We start from the raw sequence: 24,558 nt of genomic DNA on the forward strand, positions 1-24,558 counted from the left end.
ATTCCATAACAGTACATAAAGAATTTCTTCTTTTTCTTTTGGAGGGAGAATGTGTAATACACCATGTATGAATGAGTTTATTGTATCTAGTGTTCCTATTGGTGGACATTTAGGTTGTTTCCAAAATATTACTATTATAAACACTACTGCAGTGATTATTAATTTTTTTTAATTGGAAGAGGATTATTACTTTTGTGCATAAGATGTTTCATCTACATGGGAGATTTTATAGGGTAACTTGTTGATATAATTGGTAGATCAAAGAATATATGTATTTACAATTTTGATAGCTGTTCCTAAATTGCCTTCTGTAGAGGTTGTATGAGTAGCAGCTTTCCCCATACCCATACCAGTACTGTATTGTCAGGACTTCTTGATCTTTGCCAGTCTGAGGATGAAACACAGTGGTATCATAGTGCAGTCTTAATTTTCACTTTTGTTATGTATGCTTGAGACCCATTTGTATTTCCTTTTTTGTCTGTTTACATCTTATGGGCATTTTTCTTTTATATCAGTCTTTTTCTTAGTGGTTTATAGACATCCTCTATGTATTAGGGGAAGTGGTCCTCTGTGATAGGAAGTGCAGGTAGTTTTCCAGTTGACTTTTTTACCTCACATAATCATGCGTTTCTTATTTTTGCTTGAGATTGTCAATAATTTCTGAAAACGATTCCCTATTTGGGCACATTTGCCTTTTAAGTCTTTTTCTGAGATACATAGATTATATTATATAGATATATATTTGTATATATGGTAGGTTAAACTTATACAAATTCTTTATAAACTAATTTTCAAGGGTATAGAATATTTTATTACTGTACTGCTTTGTGTTGCTGTTTCTGTTATTGGACTCTTGAGTTTTTGGTTTTGTTTTACAGTCATGCTATTTTTTTTTTTTTGGTCTCTCTTAAGGGTTTAAGAAATGGTAGTGATGAGAAATTTCATTGCATTGTAGAGAGCATGGATTTGGAGTTTGAATTTTTATTTTAGTGTTTTAGTAACTGCCTTTGAGAAGGCCATTTAACTTCTGAATCTCAGTTTTAAAATATCTATAAAATGAAAGTAGTTATTCATATCTTTCAATAGTTTTAATGAATAAAGTGAATTCTATAAAATGTCTAGTATAATACTTGGGAGATAATAGGCACTCAATAAATGGTAGTTTTCTCTAAGGGACCAGAAGGTTATTGATTGAAAATATATATGGGAATTTTTCTTCCCTAGCAGTCTTCTTCATCCATGTTCTAGAAAGATAGCTGTGTGGAAAGATAAAGCATTTTTCTTAACAGTTCTTCCAGTGATTTGCCTCTCTTCCAAAGGAAAGTTAAGTTATGCTTATGATAACATTTTGTTTATCCATTGTGATTCAGAGATGCTTCTTCTTAAAAGAATAAATTAAGTCCACAGAGTGAATGTTTAATATTTTACTGTAATTCAAGTTGTTGGCTTGAAAGATCCCAGGGGCTGGAGTTTTAGAACACAGACTTGTGTCAGGTTCTGAGGTTTTAAACCAGTGCCTTTAGAATAGGCTGGAAGTGACTAGAACCTAATAGCTGGCTTTTTAGTTGAAGTTCTCTAACTTCATGAACAGGCCACCAAATACTACACATAGTATTATTATTTGGTACTATTTGGCTACAAGAAACCAAATCAGGCTAGCTTAATTTAAAAAAAGGACTCGATCATAAAAAAGATAGGTTCTCATAAATTCTCAAACAGAATGGTAAACCAAGCCTAGATAAGGTACTAGGTTTAGAAAATTCATCCCTGCCTCATAGTTATATCTGCTTCATTTTTCTCCCTGCAAACTGGCTTCCTTTGCTTCTCTGCTATACATGGTAGGTGGAAGACATTGATCGTCCAGTTCCCAAAGGTAAATACAGGTTACAGGAGATTTATTCTCTCCAAATTTCAACTTCAAGCTTCTAGGAAATTACTTACGGCCCATATGGAGTTAGTCATCCTCCCCAGCCCAGTTGTCTGTGGTCCAGAGGGGTGATGATCCAAATTGTACAAATGGCTGTGAGCCTACTGCTGTGCCACCATTCAAGGGGAGTGAGGAACAGTCCTCAGGAAAAGGAGATCAGGTAGACAACCTAGCAAATACTCAGTTTTGTCACATTAATTTTAGAAATCACTTAGAACTTGAAAAATGCGAAAAAGTGTAAAGAACAAAGTTGAAAGTATCCACAGTCTTATGATCCAATGATGTATTCCTTCATTTTTTTCCTGTACCTATTTTTTTTTCTATAGTTTAGATCATATTACTATATTTTTATATTTTAACTTAACATACAAACATTTTCTGATGTTAAAATTACTTATTTTTAATGGCTGCTTATGAGTTTACCATAATATTTAAATTATTTTCCTATTGATGGATATTTCAGTTGTGATAAACATCTAAGTAAAACTTTTATTTATTTAATTACACTAATTTGTGTCTTTAGGGATAGAGAACCAGAAAGATACTGGGTTAAAGAGTTATGAATGTAGAAAAGAAGACCTACTGTTTATTGCTAAATTGCTTTTAAGAAAGATTGTTCCAATTTGTACCATTTCCTTCCAGCAGTGTATGAAAATGCCTAGTTCACTGCAGTCTTGCCAATGTAGAATAATATCTTTAAAAAACAAAGAGAAATTAATATCCTAATTCTATCAGCAAACAATGAAAATCTTGCAATTGTGATTTCACATCTTGGTCTTTTGCTTTCAGGAACTGGGTAGAAAGAGTTTATGTGCTTGTTAAACATTTTCAGTGGCTTTGTATCACTGACTCAATGCACATGAGTTTGAGCAAACTCTAGGAGATAGTGAAGGACAGGGAAGCCTAGTGTGCTGCAGTCCATGGTGTTGCAAAGAGTTGGATGTGACTTAGTGACTGAACAACAGCATGGCTTTGCTGGAACTGCCCATATTTGAGACTCCTTGGTTAATAGAGATAGCAAGAGTCCCAGAAATAAAGACTCAGAGAAACATTTACCCTGGGGCAAATTACATAGTCTATACAAAGGCTGCAAAAACTTTGTATAGACTAAGCAATTTGAATCAGATGATAACTGGTTTCTGGCATCACTGCAATTATAGAGAAGATTTTAATGAAGATGGAGGGGTCATCTAAATGGCTTTACAGCAGGGAGAAGAAGGGTAGTATATTGATGTGGTCACTACTTTTCAGGGTCTAATCTTTGATTTTTAGTCCAGGTACTGGGATTTCTTTCCCAGGTTGTATGAGAATGTGAGAACTGACTTTGACTAACCAAATATCAAGCTGGTATGTATACCAAATCTCTGTTACTTTATTGTGGAAGAGAGACATTTTCATTGACCACAATACAAATACACCATCACACCTTTTTCAAGGTTGAAGGATCTGGAAGGCTGAAATAATCATCAGAAAATGGAAATTTTAAGGTGTGGTTTAACTAGGCTGTGGAAAGACCTAATAAGCTACCAGTGCCTGACAGCAGAGGACATTCTGTGGTGATCAGATGATGTGTATGTCTATTTGCTTTCACTTGCAGATCACGATTTTGAAGCCACTGCTTGATTCTGGGTCTTTGGATTTTTCTTTTTTATTTGTTGCAAACTATCCATTTCCATTAGCATATTTGTTCATGCGGAGTACAGTGTCTTGATTAGGCCACAGGTTCCTTAGTGAAAGTTACATTCCTGTCATGCTTCTCTGTTCATTTTGATTAGCCATGAATAGTCTAATCAAATTTTGTTTGCTTGTTTTGCTGTCTTATTTTCATATTCTGGAAGAACCTTACTTTGCCTCTGTGTTTAGATCACTGCCTTTGAGGTGTAAGTTTAGAAATTAAAAATGATTTATTGAAATAGACAGTTTTGGGATTCTGTATTGACATGGTTAGGAAGAAGATCATTTGGAGTCAGAAAGGTCCAAGCTCCACTTTGAACAACTCTATGATTTTGGGAAGAAAATTTAACCTGTTGAAGTTTCACGTTCCTCATTTTAAAAATAATTTAATAGCTTCTACTTCAGAAGGTTCATGTGAAGATTAAAGGATAATACGTGTAAAGTGATTAGCATAGGCCTGACACATAATAGGTCAGGCCTATAACAATAATTTAAAAAAAAATTAGACTGGAAAAGGTCGAGATGTGCTTTAGCCTAACATAGAGGTGGCAGTATCTCATAACTTGTTGATTAGTGCCTTATTTGTTTCTGAAGCCTGAGTCTTGATTGGCTAGTCATTCTAATAAAGTAAAATTCTATTAAATGGACACCAGGTGTCAGTATTTACCTTTTGGTGTTTTTTTTTTTGAGATAACAGGAACAAAACTGTTTTGTAACCGTTGAGTTCAAACAAAAAGATAAGTATTTATTACTGTTGTATTTTAGTCCTTTTGACAGTTTTGTTCAACCCTCCTTTTTCATGATGACTACATTCCCAATCATTGTACAGCTTTATCTTCTCTTTGACTGAGGACTCATCTAGGCTGTTCTTGTTTATTAGTATATTCCATCATTTACTTGAGAGATAGAGAGGTGCCTAACTTGTTTAGGTTATTTATATTCTGTTAGGAGACCCTGAAAACTTCAGCTTTATATCTGTTGGAAGAAGCTTTGCAGCCCAGGTACTTCATCAGAAGTACCCCTAAGTCAGCAGTAGCTGCTTTTCCCACACTTTTCCATGCACCTACGTTTAACGAGTTAACATTTGCACCAACTCTATTAATAGTCAAAGAAAATAATTTTTTCCTTATCCGGTCCCTATTTGTTGTGTTTCTTAAACCATGTCTTTTGTAGCTAAGTATTAACCATAGTGGCAGATTCATAGCAAAAGGAATCTTTATAACCTTTTCTTTTGGATAGCCTATTTATGTCTTGATTCTACCAAGAGATACTTCTTTCCATTGAGAGCTGAACTTTTCTCTGTATTTCTTCCTTCCACAACAAAAGCTTCATAATTGCTTTTCTGAAATCATAATTCGACTCACTAATATTTATATGCCTTGTGTTTTACACAGTGCATTGTATAAATTATCTTGTTTGATTCTCACAGTAACACTGTGAAGCAGGTTTTAATACTATTTTAAGATGAGGAAACAGATTGAAATGTTCCTTATCCAGGATTAAAAGTTAATAGGTCATTCACCTGTGATTTAAATTCCAGTGTTCTGATTCCACAGAATATGTTCTTTTTACTTAAAACCACTGACTTTTATAAAATGTTTTATTCTTATTACTATGTGCTGAGTGTTAATGTTGAACAATTACTATTTTTTTTTAAAGGAAGAAAAACCGGTTCATCTGTGCCTATATATTTAGGATGTTACATCTTTCTTTACAGTCTTCCCAAGGACTCTTTGTTGAAGAAACCTCTGAAGAAGGAACTTCTGTACCTGCCTCGCAGAGGTAAGATAAATATTACTGTGGTTCTGAATTCTCCTCTGATAGTACCAGAATAAAAGATAGCCACATGAGTGAGACTGTATAGGAACAGCTTTCCCAGGGACCTTTTAGCTCTTTTATACACACAGCCAAAGAGAAATCGTTATCTTCCAGTTCTCAAATATGCATCTCATAGAAGCCTAGTGAATTAGGGTGGAAGAGATCTTAGAGGTTTACTTGTCTAACACAACCATCTTGGCACAAATTCCATCTACACTATTCCTGAAAAGCGGTCACATCCTGCTACTGTCTTAACGACATTCACTTCCTATGCCAATAACAAGGCTCTAGAATGATTTCTAAATCAAATCCCTTATACAATGGAAGTGAGAAATTGATTTAAGGGCCTAGATCTGATAGACAGAGTGCCTGGTGAACTATGGACGGAGGTTCGTGACATTGAACAGGAGACAGGGATCAAGACCATCCCCATGGAAAAGAAATGCAAAAAAAGCAAAATGGCTTTCTTGGGAGGCCTTACAAATAGCTATGAAAAGAAGAGAAGTGGAAAGCGAAGGAGAAAAGGAAAGATGTAAGCATCTGAATGCAGAATTCCAAAGAATAGCAAGAAGAGATAAGAAAGCCTTCTTCAGCGATCAATGCAAAGAAATAGAGAAAAACAACAGAATGGGAAAGACTAGAGATCTCTTCAAGAAAATTAGAGACACCAAGGGAACATTTCATGCAAAGATGGGCTCGATAAAGGACAGAAATGTTATGGACCTAACAGAAGCAGAAGATATTAAGAAGAAGTGGCAAGAAAACACAGAAGAACTATACAAAAAAGATATTCATGACCAAGATAATCGTGATGGTGTGATCACTCACCTAGAGCCAGACATCCTGGAATGTGAAGTCAAGTGGGCCTTAGAAAGCATCACTACGAACAAAGCTAGTGTAGGTGATGGCATTCCAGTTGAGCTATTTCAAATCCTGAAAGATGATGCTGTAAAAGTGCTGCACTCAATATGCCAGCAAATTTGGAAAACTCAGCAGTGGCCTCAGGACTGGAAAAGGTCAGCCTTCATTCCAATCCCTAAGAAAGGCAATGCCAAAGAATGCTCAAACTACCACACAATTGCACTCATCTCACACGCTAGTAAAGTAATGCTTAAAATTCTCCAAGCCAGGCTTCAGCAATACGTGAACCATGAACTTCCTGATGTTCAAGCTGGTTTTAGAAAAGGCAGAGGAACCGGAGATCAAATTGCCAACATCTGCTGGATCATGGAAAAGCAAGAGAGTTCCAGAGAAACATCTATTTCTGCTTTATTGACTATGCCAAAGCCTTTGACTGTGTGGATCACAATAAACTGTGGAAAATTCTGAAAGACATGGGAATACGAGACTGCCTGACCTGCCTCTTGAGAAACCTATATGCAGGTCAGGAAGCAACAGTTAGAACTGGACATGGAACAACAGACTGGCTCCAAATAGGAAAAGGAGTACATCAAGGCTGTATATTGTCACCCTGCTTATTTAACTTCTATGCAGAGTACATCATGAGAAACGCTGGGCTGGAGGAAGCACAAGCTGGAATCAAGATTGCTGGGCAAAATATCAATCACCTCAGATATGCAGATGACACCACCCTTGTGGCAGGAAATGAAGAAGAACTAAAGAGCCTCTTGATGACAGTGAAAGAGGAGAGTTAAAAAGTTGGCTTAAAGCTCAACATTCAGAAAATTAAGATCATGGCATCTGGTCCCATCACTTCATGGCAAATAGATGGGGAAACAGTAGAAACAGTGTCAGACTTTATTTTTCTGAGCTCCAAAATCACTGCAGATGGTGATTGGAGCCATGAAATTAAAAGACGCTTGCTCCTTGGAAGGAAAGTTATAACCAACCTAGATAGCATATTCAAAAGCATAGACATTACTGTCCCAACAAAGGTCCAGCTAGTCAAGGCTATTGGAGAAGGCAATGGCACCCCACTCCAGTACTCTTGCCTGGAAAATCCCATGGATGGAGGAGCCTGGTAGGCTGCAGTCCATGGGGTCGCTAAGTCGGGCACTACTGAGCGACTTCACTTTCACTTTTCACTTTCATGCATTGGAGAAGGAAATGGCAACCCACTCCAGTATTCTTGTCTGGAGAATCCCAGGGACAGAGGAGCCTGGTGGGCTGCTGTCTGTGGGGTCGCATGGAGTTGGATATGAATGAAGTGACTTAGCAGCAGTAATAGTCAAGGCTGCGGTTTTTCCAGTGGCCATGTACGGATGTGAGCGTTGGACTATAAAGAAAGCTGAGTACTGAAGAATTGATGCTTTTGAACTGTGGTGTTGGAGAAGACTCTGGAGAGTCCCTTGGACTGCAAAGAGATCCAACCAGTCCATCCTAAAGGAGGTCAGTCCTGGGTGTTCTTTGGAAGGACTGATGTTAAAGCTGAAACTCCAATACTTTGGCCACCTGATGCGGAGAGCTGACTCATTTGAAAAGACTCTCATGCTGGGAAAGGTTGAGGGCAGGAGGAGAAGGGGAAGACAGAGGATGAGATGGTTGGATGGCATCACTGACACAATGGACATGGGTGGACTCCGGGAGTTGGTGATGGACAGGGAGGCCTGGTGTGCTGTGGTTCATGGGGTCGCAGAGTCGGACACGACTGAGCAACTGAACTGAACTGAAAGGTTGATTGGTTATAAACTGCATTAATTAGATCAGACATCCAGTTATTTTTCTCTTTTATCATTAGTTGACCTTTGGGGATTATTCAAGAGCTTAATTTTGTGTTGACTGACTGTCATCTCCCAAACAGTAGTTGAGGCCCAGTCATCATTTGCTGTTACTTAAGTTGATGTTCTTAGGCTTTTGGTTAAGTTGATAATACTGGGTGTTTCCTCCTGAGCTAAAGAATGTGACTTTGGTTTGATTCCTGCTGTTAAGACAGTTTTGGAAGTGGTTTTAACTGGAGTAGGCCGCCTGCTTCCTGCAGGCCTCTCTGCTTTGTTGTGGTGAGCCTTCTGCAGAACAGATGTAGGTTTTAATAAATGATTATACGCTTTGTCACCAGGAGAGAGTTGGAATTGCAGGCAATGTGGTTTGACTTCAAATTGATTAGCCCATTTAATAAATGTCAGCAAATTGTTTTGTGATGGACCCTTTGAATAGAGCTCTAATATTACATACAGAATAAACTGTATCTGGCTTAGGTTTATAACAAATGCTCTGAGATGTTTTATTTAGAGGGAGTAATCACTTGTGGTTTCTTATCAGGATTTGATTATTTATCATGAATCGGTGGTTATTCTCTCTTCTCTGTGGTTCTTGGTTGTTGTGAGGATTTGTGTTTTTAAGCATTCTCTTGCATACTTGATTAAACTAATTGTAAAGCTCTGTAAAGCATGAGGGGGCTAGCTCAGATGCTCAGATCTCTAAGCCATGTGCTCCTATGTCAAGAAGAGATTGCACTCCATGAGCAGTCAGGGTAAACCAAAAGATTGGATGATGGTAGCCTTTCATAATTATGTTTTCCTCAGAAGAGATACTCAGCTTGGTTGGACAGATTTTTGCTGTAGGCAGTTTGGAATTGTATCTTATTTTTGTTGCATGTAGAGCTACATCTTGAGATAAATAAGAAATTTAACTGCAAGGTGAGGGAAAACCTATTGTGTCAGAAGAATCTTCACATCTTCTCTTATGAGTTTACAAAACTCTAGCTTTCAGAAGGCTGAGATGGAGACTGTAAAACACTTTTGACATCCTTATATTGGAGTAGACTTTTTTTTTGGTTTTCTTTGATTCCATGGAGAGTCCTTACCCTTCAACCTTCCTTTGTGAAGACTCCAAAAGGGGATTCTTTTCATTCAGTGATTTCACTGAAACCAAAGTTGTAAGCATATTTATTTTCCCTATTTTGGACTTGGAGTTTTCACTGCTGATTCCTTGCTTCCCTGTTGTGCTTTTGTGGTGTTGGACAGCAGGTCTCAGATTACCTGTGGCTTTGTGAAAGACTAACCATTGCTTTTGGTCCTGTGTTCTGATTTATTTTACTGGGAATTCACTAGGGGTTTGATTCTTTTTTCAGCATTGCTGCTTTGACCAGTAAGAGAAGCTCAGCCTTTATGCCAAAGAGTTCTGCAGAGGAAATCACTGTGTGTCCTGGTAAGTACCCCACTGTGTTTTTACTAGTTTCTGGTCCCTACCTTTTTGTGTCTATTAATTTTTCTGACTTTTCCAACCCACTCTCAGGAGGTTTATGTGTGATTGATGTGTGTATGTGTTCATACAACACGTATATATATACACATACACTTATTTTGCTGGACATTGGCTCTGCATCTCACCTTTTCTCTTCTTAGAGATAGTTTGAAATTTACATGGCTCTTTTGTCTGCTTGTTTACTTACTGGTGTCATCAGAGATGGCAGCAAAGCCTTTGGAGCGTTTAAATCTACATTCAGAGCCAAGAGGACTTTATGGTTTGGTTTATGGGTTCTTAAAGTGGGTTGTCCTCAAAGTGGGTTGCATGTCATTAAGCAGTTTTTTTCACTGAGGCTTTTACTGGTTAGTTTTACATTGCCATTCATGGAGTCTATTGCATAGGGAGTTCAGAAATTGAATTTTATGCACAGTTCTGTCATTGGCTTATTTTTAATCTCCAAATAGATACTTAACCTGGTTAAATGTTGTACTTTGCTTTTGTTAATAATAATGATGAAAATATACATGTACTTTGTTTAAGGTTTGAGAAGATGTTTATTGAAAGTTGCACGTGAAAATGTTTTAATGTACAAAATAATGTAAAATGAACTGAGATATCCATTATCTAAGTGAACTCTTGAGTTGAATCATTGTATATATGAAGAATTATTTTGTGATATGAATCACTGCTTTCTAAGGAATTTGTTTTAGCTTAAATATATATATATATATATATATATATATACTATATATAGTATATTTGGCTTTTCTTAAAAGTGAGGGCTAGTAAGTTATCAGTAGCCTCATTCATGTGAGTAACTTCCTCTTAACATTTAAACTCTTTGGACAGCTAGAATTGGACAAATGTTACCTTAAGTCATATTTAGTTTTTCCTGAGGTTGCATATAACCTGTTGGGGTCAGAGAGACTCGTAGTTTTCTTATTTTGGTTTCTTTCAAGTTTTTTCCCACAGATACTCATACTTAGTTTACACATTAGTCTAGGAAAGTCCTGCCAAAGTTTAAACATTTGACAGCATATTGTAAAAGTCTTTATTTATTTTTAAAGTTTAACTGTGTCATTTTTGTTGAAAGTGGTTTCTTTATTATTTGAAGTTTATGTGAATTATTGTCTAATGATGACACTACCAAGTGCCATGATTTTGGCAGAAGCTCTCAGGAATACGGTGTCATTTTTGTGAAAAAATAGCATTACTCCCTCTCCATCTAGGCCTGTTGACCTATGTCATCTAGAGGGAAGCAGTAAGTTAAGGATGATGGCGTGTGACATCACCCTGGGATCTTACAGGAGGAACCTGCAAATACAATAATATTGAAATCCTAATGAGAGGAAAGTTAATGAGGAAAAAGCAAGCCCTTCGTCACTGTGGTTATATAACTTTAGTGATCATGATTTGCTGTCATTAACCTGCTAATTAACTCCAACTGTTTGTTGATATAAGCCACTTCTAAATGAGTTAGGTAAAAGGTTTCCCTAACATTATTGTTCTTTTTGCTAAGAAAGTATAACTACTTCTTTATGGAGCTAGACTCCTGAGTCTCTATAATTTAGTGGCTTAAAGACTTAAACATAAGACACCATAAAACTCCTAGAAGAGATCATAGGCAAAGTATTCTCTGATATAAATTATATCAATGCTTTCTTAGGTCAGCCCCCCCAAGGCAATAGAAACAAAAGCAAAAATAAACAAATGGGACCTAATAAAACTTACAAGCTCTTACATAGTAAAGAAAACCATAAACAAAGCAAAAGATAACCAATTGAGTGGGAGAAAATATTTGCAAACTATACAACCAGCAAGGATTTAATTTCCAAAATAGACAAACAGTTCGTATACCTCAACAACAAAAATCAAACAACCTAATCAAAAAATGGGCAGGAGACCTAAATAGACATTTCTCCAAAGGTGAAATACAGATGGCCACCAGGCACATGAAAGCATGCTCAACTTTGCTAATTATTAGAGAAATGCAAATCAAAACTGCAGTGAGGTACCATTGACCTCACACTGGTCAGAATGGCCATCATTAAAAAAATCTAAACCTACCTATGAAATAGAAACAGATCCACAGACCTAGAGAACAAACTTTTGGTTGCCAAAAGGGAGTGGGGGAGGGATAAGTAGGAGGCTTGGGTTAACAAATGCAAACTGTTAAGGATAAACAATAAGGTTCTTCTGTATAGTACATAGAACTATATTTCATTTCCTGTGATACACCGTAATGGAAAAGAATGTAAAAAGACATGCATTTATATGTATAACTGAATCACTTTGCTGTACAACAGAAATTAACACAACTTGTAAATCAACTATACTTCAATAAAAATAAAATATATAATTTAGAAGCTATATATAAAAATTTGTCCTAAATGAATGAAACACAGATTGAGTATAGTAGTCCATCTTACCTAGTTTGTTTTGTCTCATATTGCTTGCAGTTCCTGGGGTCTGATACTCAAATTATAACATCATCTTAGTGAAGAAGCAGGATTATAACATCATGCCCACATTGTGCATGATGCTAACATTATTTCTATGAAGCTAATGTCTTCTTAATTTGTCACTATCATTGAATACATAGTTAAATGTTTCAGCCATTTACAGAAAGCTTAATGAAGGACTTTTATTGTTACAGTGGTACAAGCAGTGAGCAGCTCTTTTATTTTCTAACAGATTAAATGTCATTTTTGAAAATATCTCTCAGGAAAGCTTGATAGAGAAGATTTTGAAGTTTATACACTATAAGTCTTTTTCCAACAAGGTGGTGAAATCTGTGTGTGTAACCAGTTTCAAAAAAATTATGATGTATTAAAATATGATTAACACTAGAAATGTATATAATCGTTCTTTGATGATTGAGAAGCTACCTCAGTACCTTTTAAGTATACTATTTGCCCAGCATTGGCTGCTTATTGTATTTGTGAAGCACAGAAATACCAGTTAGATGTATAGTGTGTATAGTGTAGATAACAGAAAACTTACTGGATTGTGTTCTCAGATAAATTTCCTTTCTGGACTTATTGTCATCTTTTGAAATATTGTTTCTGTTCTTTTATCAAGTGATAGATGTCTAGACCAGAGGATGACAAACTTTTTCTATTAGGTTGGTGCAAATGTAATTGTGGTTTCAGGCTGTGAATTTTAAATCATTATCACTAGGCTCAAACACATCTTTATTAATCAAAATAGGAACTGTTACAGTCAACACATTTTGCCAACTAGAAATAAGTTTGTTTATTCCTGTAGCATAAAAATCTGTGTTTTGGGATTCAATGAACGCTTAGAAAGCATTTTCTGCCTCCTGTTGGTTGTGAAAGCACTTTCCCTGCAAAAAGGTTATCGAGATGGTTGAAGAAGTGGTAGTCACTGGCGAAAAAATAAAATCAGGTGAATATAGATGAGGCAGAACTTTGTACCCCAATTTGTTCAACTTTTGAAACATTGGTTGTGTGATGTGCAATTGGATGTTGTACAGAAAAAAAGCCCTTTCTTTTGACCAATGCTGGCTGTGGGCATTGCTGTTTTTGGTGCATCTCATTGATTTGCTGAGCATACTTCTCAGATGTAATGGTTTGGCTGGGATTCAGAAAGTTGTAGTGAATCAGATGGGCAGCAGACCACCAAACAGTGACCATGACCTTTATTGGTTCAGGTTTGACTTAGGGAAGTGCTTTGGATCTTCTCGGTCCAGCCTCTGAGCTGGTTGTCTCCAGTTGTCATATAAAATCCACTTTTGGTCACATGTTACAAGCTAATCTAGAAAATGGTTCATTTTTGTTGCACAGAATAAGAGAAGATGACACTTCAAAATGATGATTGTTTTGACTTGTGGTCAGCTCAAGAGGCACCCACTTTCTGAGCTTTTTCACCTTTCCAATTTGCTTCAAATGGCAAATGATCATAGAATGGTCGACATTTTCTTTGGCAACTTCTTGTGGAGTTGAAAGAGGATCGGCTTCAGTGATTGCTCTCAGGTGGTCATTGTCACCTTCTATTGGCTGGCCACAGTGCTTGTCTTCAAGGCTCTTGTCCTCTTTGCAGATCTTCTTGAACAGCCACTGCACTCTACGTTCATTAGCAGTTTCTGGGCCAAATGTGTTGCTGATGTTGCAAGTTGTCTCTGCTGCTTTACAACCCGTTTTGAACTTGAATAAGAAAATTGCTCAAATTTGCTTTTTGTCTAACATCATTTCCCTAGTCGAAAATAAATGTAAAATAAACAGCAAGTAATAAGTCATTAGTAAAAAAACATAAAATGAGAAATGCACATTCAGTTCAGTTCAGTTCAGTTCAGTCTCTCAGTTGTGTCCGACTCTTTGCAACCCCATGAATTGCAGCACACCAGGCCTCCTTGTCCATCACCAACTCCTGGAGTTTACCCAAACTCATGTCCATCGAGTCGGTGATGCCATCTAGCCATCTCTTCCTCTGTCGTCCCCTTCTCCTCCTGTCCCCAATCCCTCCCAGCATCAGGGTCTTTTCCAGTGAGTCAACTCTTCGCATGAGGTGGCCACAGTATTGGAGTTTCAGCTTCAGCATCCATCCTTCCAATGAACCCCCAGGACTGATCTCCTTTAGGATGGACTGGTTAGATCTCCTTGCAGTCCAAGGGACTCTCAAAGAGTCTTCTCCAACACCATGATGTGTAACATAACTGCATTTATTTAAGAATGTATTCTAATATCGAACAGCAGATTTCAACAGCACAAAACCAAAATTACTTTTGCACCAACTGAATATAAAAAGACTAGATAATAAATATTTTAGGCTTTGTGGGCCATACAAAGTACTTGAAATTACTCTGCTATTTTAACTTGAAAGCATTCATAGACAGTATAAAGAAGAATGAATGTGGCTGTGTCCCATTAAAACTTTATTTTCAAAAACAGGCAACTGGCTCTACTTGAACTGGTTGCGGACCCCCGAACCAGAGCGTGAGGGGTCCCCATCTTGCTGGGTTGGCCAAAAAGTTCCTTCAGTTTTAAAAGTAAAAATAAAGGATACATTTTTTTATTTTCACCAAGAACTTTATAGAACAGTGTATTCATTGTTTTGTTCCACTACCTTCTGCCATTTTCCAGGCAACTTCATAATTCCATTTTCCCAAAACTTATTATTTTATTTTTTAGCAAAGAACTGCTCCAAAGCCTTTTACAATCTTCCAGAGAAAGAAAATATTTTTTCCATTAAGAGAATTTTGTAGAGACCAAAATAAACATACATCTGAAGATACAACTTTTGGCGAATACAGCAGAATGAACTTCCTAGCCAGGATATAGCAGTTTTTGCCTGGTCATCAAAGAAACATGCATCATGCATTATCTTGATGGAAGATTATGTATTTTCTTTTGACTAATTCTGGACCCTTTTCATTGAGTGCTGCTTTCAGTTGGTCTAATTGGGAGTAGTACTTGTTGGAATTAATCATTTAGCTTTCCAGAAGGACCTCATAATAGAGGGCTCCCTTCCAATCCCATTATATATACAGCATCACCTTCATTGGATGATCAGCCTTTGGTGTGGTTGGTGATGGTTCTTCTTACTTGCTCCATGATCTCTTCCATTCCACATTATTGTACAGTATGCACTTTTCACTGCCTGTCACAACTTGCTTTAAAAACAGAATGTTTTCGTTGCATTTAAGTAGAGAATTGCATATGGAAGTATGGTCAAGAATGCTTTTTCTGCTTAATTTATGTGGCAGCCAAACATCAAAGCTATTAACATAACCAAACTGGTGCAGTTTTTTTCAACACTTGATTTGGATATTTTGAGTATGTCGGCTTTCTCCTGTGTGGTTAATGTTGATTATTCTCAGTTGATGTCTTGATTTGATTACTGTCAACTTTAACTGGTTGACCTGACTGTGGAGCATTGTCCAGAGAGAAATCTTCTGCACAAAATTTCGCAAACCGCTTTTGACACATTCGATCAGTCACAGCACCTTCACCATATACTGCACAAATCTTTTCTTGTTTCAGGTGCATTTTTACCTTTCTTGAAGTAATAAAGCATGATATGCTGATAATGTTGTTTTTTTCCTTCTGTTTATAATACTAAAATGGCTACACAAAACCCACCAGTTTTGATAGGTTTTTTAAAAAATGCATGCTGATATAACAGCTGTCACAATACAATCTAATAAAATTGTTTCAAATGAAGTTAAAGACAACCAAGTGCTAGTAGAGCCATTGTACAGAAAAAAAGCGAAACCTTTTGGCCAGCCCAGTACTTCTTATTGCTAGTAGCTTATACAGTGCCTGGAACTTCTTTCATAAATATGTATTGCATTAATGTTGAATTAGTAGATGCTGCTTAAAGAATAGTTAAAGAAAGACATATCTTCGAGAATGTATTTGTAGTTCTGCTCCCAATTTTTATGTCTTCTCTAATCATCCCTTTAGCCTCAAGAATTAGCATTGGCAATGTTTTGTTTTAAATGTGTAAATATACTCTAAAGCCAGAACTGTGCTGGAAAAGAAGCCAAATGGATTAACAGATGAATGGATAAACAAATTGTGATATAGCCATACAGTGGAATACTATTAAGCGGTAAAAAGGAATGAGCTACTGATATATGTAACAACATGAATGCTTCTCATACACATGCTAGAAGAAAGAAATCAGACACAGAACATGACACACTGTGTTATTTCATTTATATGACTTTCTAGAAAAGGCAAAACTGTAGAACATAAGGTAGATTGATCATTTTAAGGAGCCAAGTGGGAGGAGGATTGACTGCAAAGGGGTACATAAGAACTTTTGAGGGTGCTTGAAATATTTTATATCTTGATTGTGGTTATGTGATATAAAGATGCCATGTATACATTGTATGCCTTTGTCAAAACTTACTGTATACTGAAAATTGGTGAATTCTGTTATATATAAATTATGCTTCAGTAAAGTTCTTTTTTTTAAAATGGAGATAAGCGTTAAATTTTTTAAAAAATTTATTTAGTTTTGACTGTGCTGAGTCTTCATTGCTGTTTGGGCTTTTTCTGTATTGTGGTGAGCGGGGGCTACTCTGTAGTTGTGATGTGTGGGTTTCTCATTGCTCTGGCTGCTCTTGTGGAGCACAGGATCTATAGAGTGCAGGGCTTCAGCAGCTGTGGCATGTGAGCTCAGTAGTTGCAGTTCCCGGGGTCTAGAGCACAGGCTCTATAATTGTGGCACATGGACTTAGTTGTTCCGTGGTGTGTGGAATCTTCCCAGACCAGGGATCCAACCCATGTCTGCTGCTTTCGCATCTGGATTCTTTACCACTGAGCCACCAGGGAAGCCCTCAGTAAAGTTTTAAGAAGAAACAAGCTTGATTTATATTGCTACTGCAGTATTATCTATCATACCCTAAGCTTAAGGAAATAAGTGTTTTCTTTTAACTATGAAAATACAAACTGAAAATTAATGAAGTTTTGATTTTTTAAATTGCAGAGACACAGCTAAGTTCTCCTGAAACTTTTGACCTTGAAAAAGAAGGCTTTCCAGATGGCAGAGAGACCCTGGATGAAGTAAGAATAATGGCAGATAAGGAGGTGAATATTACTTTTAATTTTTCTCAGTGTTTTCTTTCTACTGGTCATCCTTTCTCTGATGCAGTATTGACCTTGGATGAAGAGATTTAAGTGACAGTGGGTTAGGTTTTTATCTTAGATTCTTAAAAGTGAGTTCAGCACTATTTCTAAATATAACAGTAGTTCCATTTCTTCAGTATTGTAATATGCTTTATTATGTCTAGTACAGATGGGGAAATGGAGATTTAGGATGTTTGAGTAATGTTGACCTAAAAAATAGTCACAACCTAGAAGCTGAGAGTTATGTTGTATTTGGTGGGAATTTTTAGGGGGGAGGAGTCAGGTTATACAGAAACTCTTAACATGGAGCAGGTATAAACATCAAAAGGTTATTGTTAATTAAGGAAAACCAAATATCTCAAGAAATTTAATGCTTTTCTTTTGTGGGAAGATGCAAGAGTCTGGGCTTACTGAAATCATTCCTTTCATATGCATCTCAGCTGTCTGGAGCCAGTGCTCACCCTGGGGAGTGGTTGATGGCTCCTGATAGCAGGCATTGTTCTTCCTGGGCTCAGAAATTCACATTTGGAGGGCCAGAATCCCTGATGGCTATGACAGTCATGTTTATTGATGTGACAGGAAATACTCCATTTCATAGTAATTTGCTCAGATTCAAACTGCTAATAATGATAGTACCAGAATTTGGGCATAGATTTGTCTCCAAAGTCCTGGAGCATTTTCTGTTAACATAATGATGTAACAGAGATGAACAATCTTGGAAAAAGTTGCTACCTTTATATTGTGACCTAACTTTCAGCCCTAATTTTGAGATATGATCAGAAATGCAAAATCTGGATAACAGCATGGTAAAGTAAGTCAATCTGTGTTTGTACTAGTACCTTTCTTAAGTTCACATATCTGACATTAACCGTAAGGCTGATTGACACAAGTTCATACGCCTGATTAAGATTCAGTGCATATTTTTTCATGTTGAGTCTGACAAAACAATTTAAATATCAATAACTCTTTTAAAGAATTTAGACCTTTAAAATGTGTTGTGAAAAGTAGCCTGAGACTTAAACTAGTTTTTCATGAAAATAAATTTTTTGGTTACACATGTGCATACGTTTTATTCTGAGCAATGCTCTTACTCTGAGCTTCATTCTCTTATTCCTTTTTATATTGTACATTTTTTTGAAAACAATTTTTGCCTTAGAAGTTATTAATAGAGCCCCTTCCTAGTTTCTGTACTGCAGGTAACTGAGTGGAAATCCTGCTTTCGTGACTTGTGCCTGTTGTTTGGTTCCCTGGAACCTGATCTGTCACAACTGACAGACTGAGATTCCCTCATGCCTGTAGTGTTAGTTTCCTAACACCTTTTGGTGAGGAGTTCCCTATTTAAGAGCTGCTGAAGCTGGATCCTGCTACATAGTGTCAAAATGGCCTCAGGTTCTTATCCTAGGGAGAAACTACAACCTTCTCAGTAGGGATGGGGGAACAGAGTGTTGTTAACATAGTTATCTTAACATGCAGAAGAAGCTCTGCAAGCCTTTAGCTAATCAAGGCTGATTTCTTAAGCATTCATGACTGTGGAGGAAAGAAGTTTTTGGACAAAGAGCAAGAACCCTATTTAAAAGTTATGTATGTCTGCAGCACTACACATCAAGTGGATGGAATTGTATGGTCTTTTTCACATCTAATGTCCCCTTTTTGGTGTTGCTGTTTGCTAATATCTGTGGATGCTCTAAATAGTCTTAGAAGTTAACATTAAAGGAAGTTAGAGATGCTGTAGTTTTTAAGTTATTGCACAAACACTAGTTACAAGTCACTTACTAGAAAGATAGAATCTGGGCCTTTTTTGTGTACAATGATAGTATTACAAAGGGTGCGGACTCTTGCCATTGTAATCTGTGTACAGGGTCATTTACCCCAAAATTTCTTGTTTATTGTGCAAGGAACTTGAGTATTGGAACTAGAAGACCTGACTTTGAATTCCAACCCTATCACCTTGGTCAGATTAATTGCTTTGTTCATTTATTTGGTTCAGATATTATAGTTTGTGTACTGTGTGCCAGTTACTGTTTTGGAGTCGTGAGATATAGGTAAATATAAAAACAACTCCTGCCCTCAAAGGGACACACAAACAGATAATTATAATGTGGTCTTGTTGCAGGAAGAGGGCGCTCGTCTAACACTAGGAAATGAATTGTCTGAGGAGACACATTTGCTGACAAAGCAAGAGATTTTATTGGGAGAGGGCACCCGGGTGGAGAGCAGTAGGCTAAGGAAACCCAGGAGAACTGCTCCGCCGCGTGGCTCACAGTCTCGGGTTTTATGGTGATGGGATTAGTTTCCGGGTGGTCTTTGGCCAATCATTCTAATTCACAGTCTTTCCTGGTGGTGCACGCATCACTCAGCCAAGATGGATGCTAGCGAGAGGGATTCCGGGAAGTGGACGGACACGCGGTGTCTCCTTTAGACCTTTCCCGAACTCTTCCTGTTGGTGGTGGCTTATTAGTTCCGTATTCCTTATCAGGATCTCCTGTCATAAAACAACTCATGCAAATGGTTACTATGGTGCCTGACCAGGGTGGGTGGTTTCAGTGTGCTTCCCCTAACAGTCTGACAAATGTAAGGTTAGAAAATGCCTGGGGCATTAGGGGAGGGCATTAGAGGAATGCCCTAATGGAGAAGAATGCTTTTCTGAATCTCAGTTCTTCATTTATAAAATGTAGACAGAAATAGCCTATTTTATTGGGTTGCTCTGATGATGAAATTAGATAAAGAATATGAAACATAGCAGGGATTTGGCACAAGTAGAAATATGCATGTGGAACTGCTTTGTAACACACTGTGGCTGCTTAGTGATATTAGCTTACTAATGACACAGAATTGCTTGACAGTATTTGAGGTATTTGGAATACCCTTGCCAGAACTGTAGTCCCTCTTGATTTGATTTCCTGCAGTGGTAAGGTTCTTTTGGAAATAATATTTTTGGATTATCTTGCTTGAGTGGGGGTCTCAGATATTCGTACTCAGAAGTCTGTTAACTGTGGGCTTTATTCAGACTCAGATACAGTTGACCCTTGAACAACAAGGGGGTTAGGGGTGCTGACTTTTCATGTAGTTGAAAACCTGTGTATAACTTATAGTGGGCCCTTGGTGTCTGTGTTTTCTCCCTAACACAGCCAACCACAGTCTTAGAACTGTAGTATTTACTGTTGAAAAATATTTGTATATTAGTGGACCTGCACAACTGTAGTCAGTTTAGGCAGTTGGTGAAGTAAACTGTGTTAAATAGACTGTGTCTAAGATAAAAGGGGAGATAAACACTTTCCTAAACTATGCATAAATCTTATGGGGAATAGGTAAGGGAGTTGGTGACTGTAGGACATACTCTTATTTTCATTGGATCCATTTCTTGAGATGAAGTTTCTTTTCAGGCCAGCCTTTAATAAATCATGATTTGGTATACAAGTACCTGTTTTGAGAAAATACACATATAGTATTTTAAAAGCAGCAGAAGCAGCTCTGCAGAGACCCAGTCCCTGATTGCAGAGTCCTCACAAAAGCTTCTTGGCTTGTATTTTTTTTCCTTTTGAGGCTCCTCCATTATAGTTAATATTTAAATAGACATTTTTAATGGTGCTGGGAAAAACTTGCTGCTGCTACTGCTGCTGCTGCTAAGTCCCTTCAGTCGTGCCTGACTCTGTGCGACCCCATAAATGGCAGCCCACCAGGCTCTGCCGTCCCTGGGATTCTCCAGGCAAGAACACTGGAGTGGGAAAAAACTTAGGTAAACATGATAATGTTTAGAAACCTTCTGGATTGCCTATGAATGTGATTGGAAGTGGTCTTGTATTCACAATAAAACAATAATAGATCAGCTTCTCCTTGTGAATACTATAATAATAGTTGAAGATACCTTCTCTGCAGTTTATAGAGCTGGTAATGGAATACAAAGGAGTATAGTACTGGATGGGAATACAATTATCATTCATGTCATATAACTTTTTTATGCGCGCATGTGTTAGTCGCTTAGTTGTGTCCGACACCTTGCTACTCCATGGACTGCAGCCTGCCAGGCTCCTCTATCCATGGAATTCTTCAGGCAAGAATACTGGAGTGGGTTGCCATTTCCTTCTCCAGTTTCTATGCTTAGTGAACTTTAGAACGCCAAGTTACTGCTCAACTGCCACTTAATTTTCAAGACTATTTGCAAATTGTAGGGTATATTGACTTTTCTTCCTTCTCCTCAAATGGCTTTGCACTTACAGGACAACTTTTCCTTATACAAAGGAACCTGTGTTTCTGAGAATCTCAGTGACTAAGATTGAAATAAAAAGCACCTAGAACTTTTAGAGGAGAAGGCAATGGCAACCCACTCCAGTACTCTTGCCTGGGAAATCCCATGGGCAGAAGAGCCTGGTAGGCTGTAGTCCATTAGGTCGCTAAGAGTCAGACACAACTGAGCAACTTCACTTTCGCTTTTCACTTTCATGCACTGGAGAAGGAAATGGCAACCCATTCCAGTGTTCTTGCCTGGAGAATCCCAGGGACGGGGGAGCCTGGTGGGCTGCCGTGTATGGGGTCGTACAGAGTCGGACACGACTGAAGCGACTTAGCAACAGCAGCAGCAGAACTTTTAGACCCACTTGACTTACCCCACATCCTAGAGAAGAATAATTTTAGAACCAGAGTGTCTCCCAATACTTGGCAGAGTCGGCTTCCAGAAACAAAGTGGGTGGGGAGTGCTTTTGTCATACTTTGGTGAAATACTGAAAGTTTGGATGTCTCCATAGGCCTGGGTTTGAGTCTACATTGTCCACTTAGTCATTTTGTGATCAGCAAATTACTTTGCCTTTTCAAGCCTTAATTTCCTCTTGTATAATACTGGAGTGAGTGATACCTCTGACAATTAGGTTGTTGTGAGGTATGGATATGAAAAATGCTTGGCCAAGCCTGGCATAGTACAGGAACTCAACCACTCTTGGTTCCTTTCTTATCTTTCTTCTCCGCCTCCACCTTCCTCCCCCACCCCCGACCCCTGCCACCTTTCTAAGTAAAAAGCAGGTATGTGTTGAAAATAACATTTTCTGGCAGTTGTAGAAATTGTTTTACTTGGTATTTATTTAGATGGCCTGTTTCCCTCTCTTCTGGGTTACATTCACAGGTGATAAATTTTAGGGATGACCTAAATGGAGAAGGCAATGGCACCCCACTCCAGTACTCTTGCCTGGAAAATCCCATGGATGGAGGAGCCTGGTAGGCTGCGGTCCATGGGGTCAATAAGAGTCGGACACGACTGAGCAACTTCACTTTCGCTTTTCACTTTCATGCATTGGAGAAGGAAATGGCAACCCACTCCAGTATTCTTGCCTGGAGAATCCCAGGGACGGGGGAGCCTGGTGGGCTGCCGTCTATGGGGTCACATAGAGTCGGACATAACTGAAGCGACTTAGCAGCAGCAGCAAACTTAGAGACTAAAAAGAGAAAAAAACCCCGGTTTTCTCAGAGCTTAAATGATCTATCCACTGCAGTTTTGGTCTCATTTTGTTCTTGTATCAGAAAAGGGTTTATTTTGTTTTCTATAGTAAAGCATAATGACGGCCTAGTTGCTCCTTGCTTTTAAATGGAAGCAGTGGCTATGCAGGATAGTTTCACATTGATTGGATAGGACATGCTGTCCTTTGAAGCAAGTGTTAGGCAGTAGTGCTGCAGTGCACACGCATACTGTTGAATTAATCACTGCAGAGTTCTTGGCTCTGACCTGTAAAGGTAAAATAAAACTGCCTGTGAGAGATACTGGGAACTGTAGGAAAAATGATGACTACAAAACACTGAAAAGGCAGTTAAGAATGGCTTTGTCAGAATTGTTTTAATGATTGCCTTCAGGCCTTCTTAAATGTTTTGAGTCTTAGTTGTGTTTCCTCTTTCAACCCAAAAGAAACAAAACATAAGAGGTGGTTTGTCTTACTGGTATAAGCTGAGGCCTAGATTCTTAACTTAAATTTTAGTTGTATTGCTTGAGCTCTTTTCTTTTCCCCTCACTCCTGATGTCTGAAGTTACTTACAATGATCACAGTTCTTTTTGTGTGTTTGTGGAATTAATTCTTTTTTTTCTTTCAGTTTCATTGAGATATAATTAATATATAGCTCCGTTTTGGAGAAGGAAATGGCAGCCCACTCCAGTATTCTTGCCTAGAGGATCCTATGGACAGAGGAGCCTGGTGGGCTGCTGTCCATAGGGTTGCACGGAGTCAGACACGACTGAAGCGACTTAGCATGCATGCGTGCATTGGAGAAGGAAATGGCAACCCACTCCAGTGTTCTTGCCTGGAGAATCCCAGAGACAGGAGGAGCCTGGTGGGCTGCCGTCTATGGGTTGCACAGAGTCGGACACGACTGAAGTGACTTAGCAGAAGGAGTACAGTATAATGATTTAACTTACATGCATAGTTAAATGATTATCACAATAAGTTTAGTGAACACCTGTAATCTCATATAGAATAAAATTAAAGACATAGAAAATTTTTTTCCTTGTGATGAAAACTCTAAGGATATACTCTAACAACTTTCTAATATATAACATACAGCAATGTTAATTATATTATTACATTGTAAATTACACCCTAAATACTTATCTTTCAATTAGGAGTTTATACCTTTTGACTGCCTTCATAATTCTTTTGTGAGATTGAAAAACTGTCTTTAAGATGCTGTTGCTAATACAAACTGAAACATAGCGTATTGACGTAACAAGGATAGTGCCTTGCAGTGGGATAGAGAGGAATGCTATCAGATTTTAGAGTCCAGTAATCTCTGGTTTGAATTTCAGCTCGGCTGAAATTTGTTCTGTGACTTTGGGCAAGTTGCTTTACTGTTTTAGACAATACTTTTCTCAAGTGTAAAAAGAATGTAGTAATCTTTGCAAGATTACCATGAGGTTTAAATGAGCATTATTACATGCAGAATGCTTAGCACATAGTAGGCAGACACTGAATGAGTATTAACTGTGTTAGTGTATCTCCCAATCTACTGTCCAGAATTTGGCAAAATGATTGGTATCATTGAAAGTAATTTAAAATACAGGATGGAGCCTCTTGCAGTTCTTTTTGGGAAAAGATACTTTGTAAAGCTAATATAATTGCTGTTTGTCATGTTCTTTAGGTTCTTCAAGTTGATAACAAGAAAGATGCTGAGAAAGAAATATCTACTTCTATCTTCTCATCTAGTGTCCAGGTATCCTGCCCACTCTGTGACCAAGGCTTCCCACCCACAAAGATTGAGCGACATGCCATGTATTGCAGTGGGCTGATGGGGCAAGATACAGGTAAAGCCACTCTTTACTTTGACTACATGGTGGTTTTGTAATCCTGTACAGTACAGTGCAACAGAACTCTTCTTCAGTATTTAAGTTGTTGATTTTTTTGTATTTAGCTAAGTCTCTAGTGCTTT

The 24,558-nt window shown here is 37.8% G+C and overlaps 1 protein-coding gene across 2 annotated transcripts in view; it reads left to right on the top strand.

Annotated features, from left to right (window-relative positions):
- UIMC1 (ubiquitin interaction motif containing 1) overlaps positions 1-24,558 on the top strand; it is a 133,296-nt gene that overhangs the window by 66,614 nt on the left and 42,124 nt on the right. For both annotated transcript variants that reach the window (XM_018050628.1, XM_018050629.1), the window contains exons 7-10: positions 5,319-5,383; positions 9,450-9,526; positions 17,021-17,121; positions 24,271-24,433. In XM_018050628.1, coding sequence (XP_017906117.1) covers positions 5,319-5,383; positions 9,450-9,526; positions 17,021-17,121; positions 24,271-24,433 — 406 coding nt within the window. The remainder of the gene's footprint in view (positions 1-5,318; positions 5,384-9,449; positions 9,527-17,020; positions 17,122-24,270; positions 24,434-24,558) is intronic.

The sequence above is a fragment of the Capra hircus genome, chromosome 7 (assembly GCF_001704415.2).
Source record: "Capra hircus breed San Clemente chromosome 7, ASM170441v1, whole genome shotgun sequence".
In the NCBI taxonomy this organism is placed as follows: Eukaryota; Metazoa; Chordata; class Mammalia; order Artiodactyla; family Bovidae; genus Capra; species Capra hircus.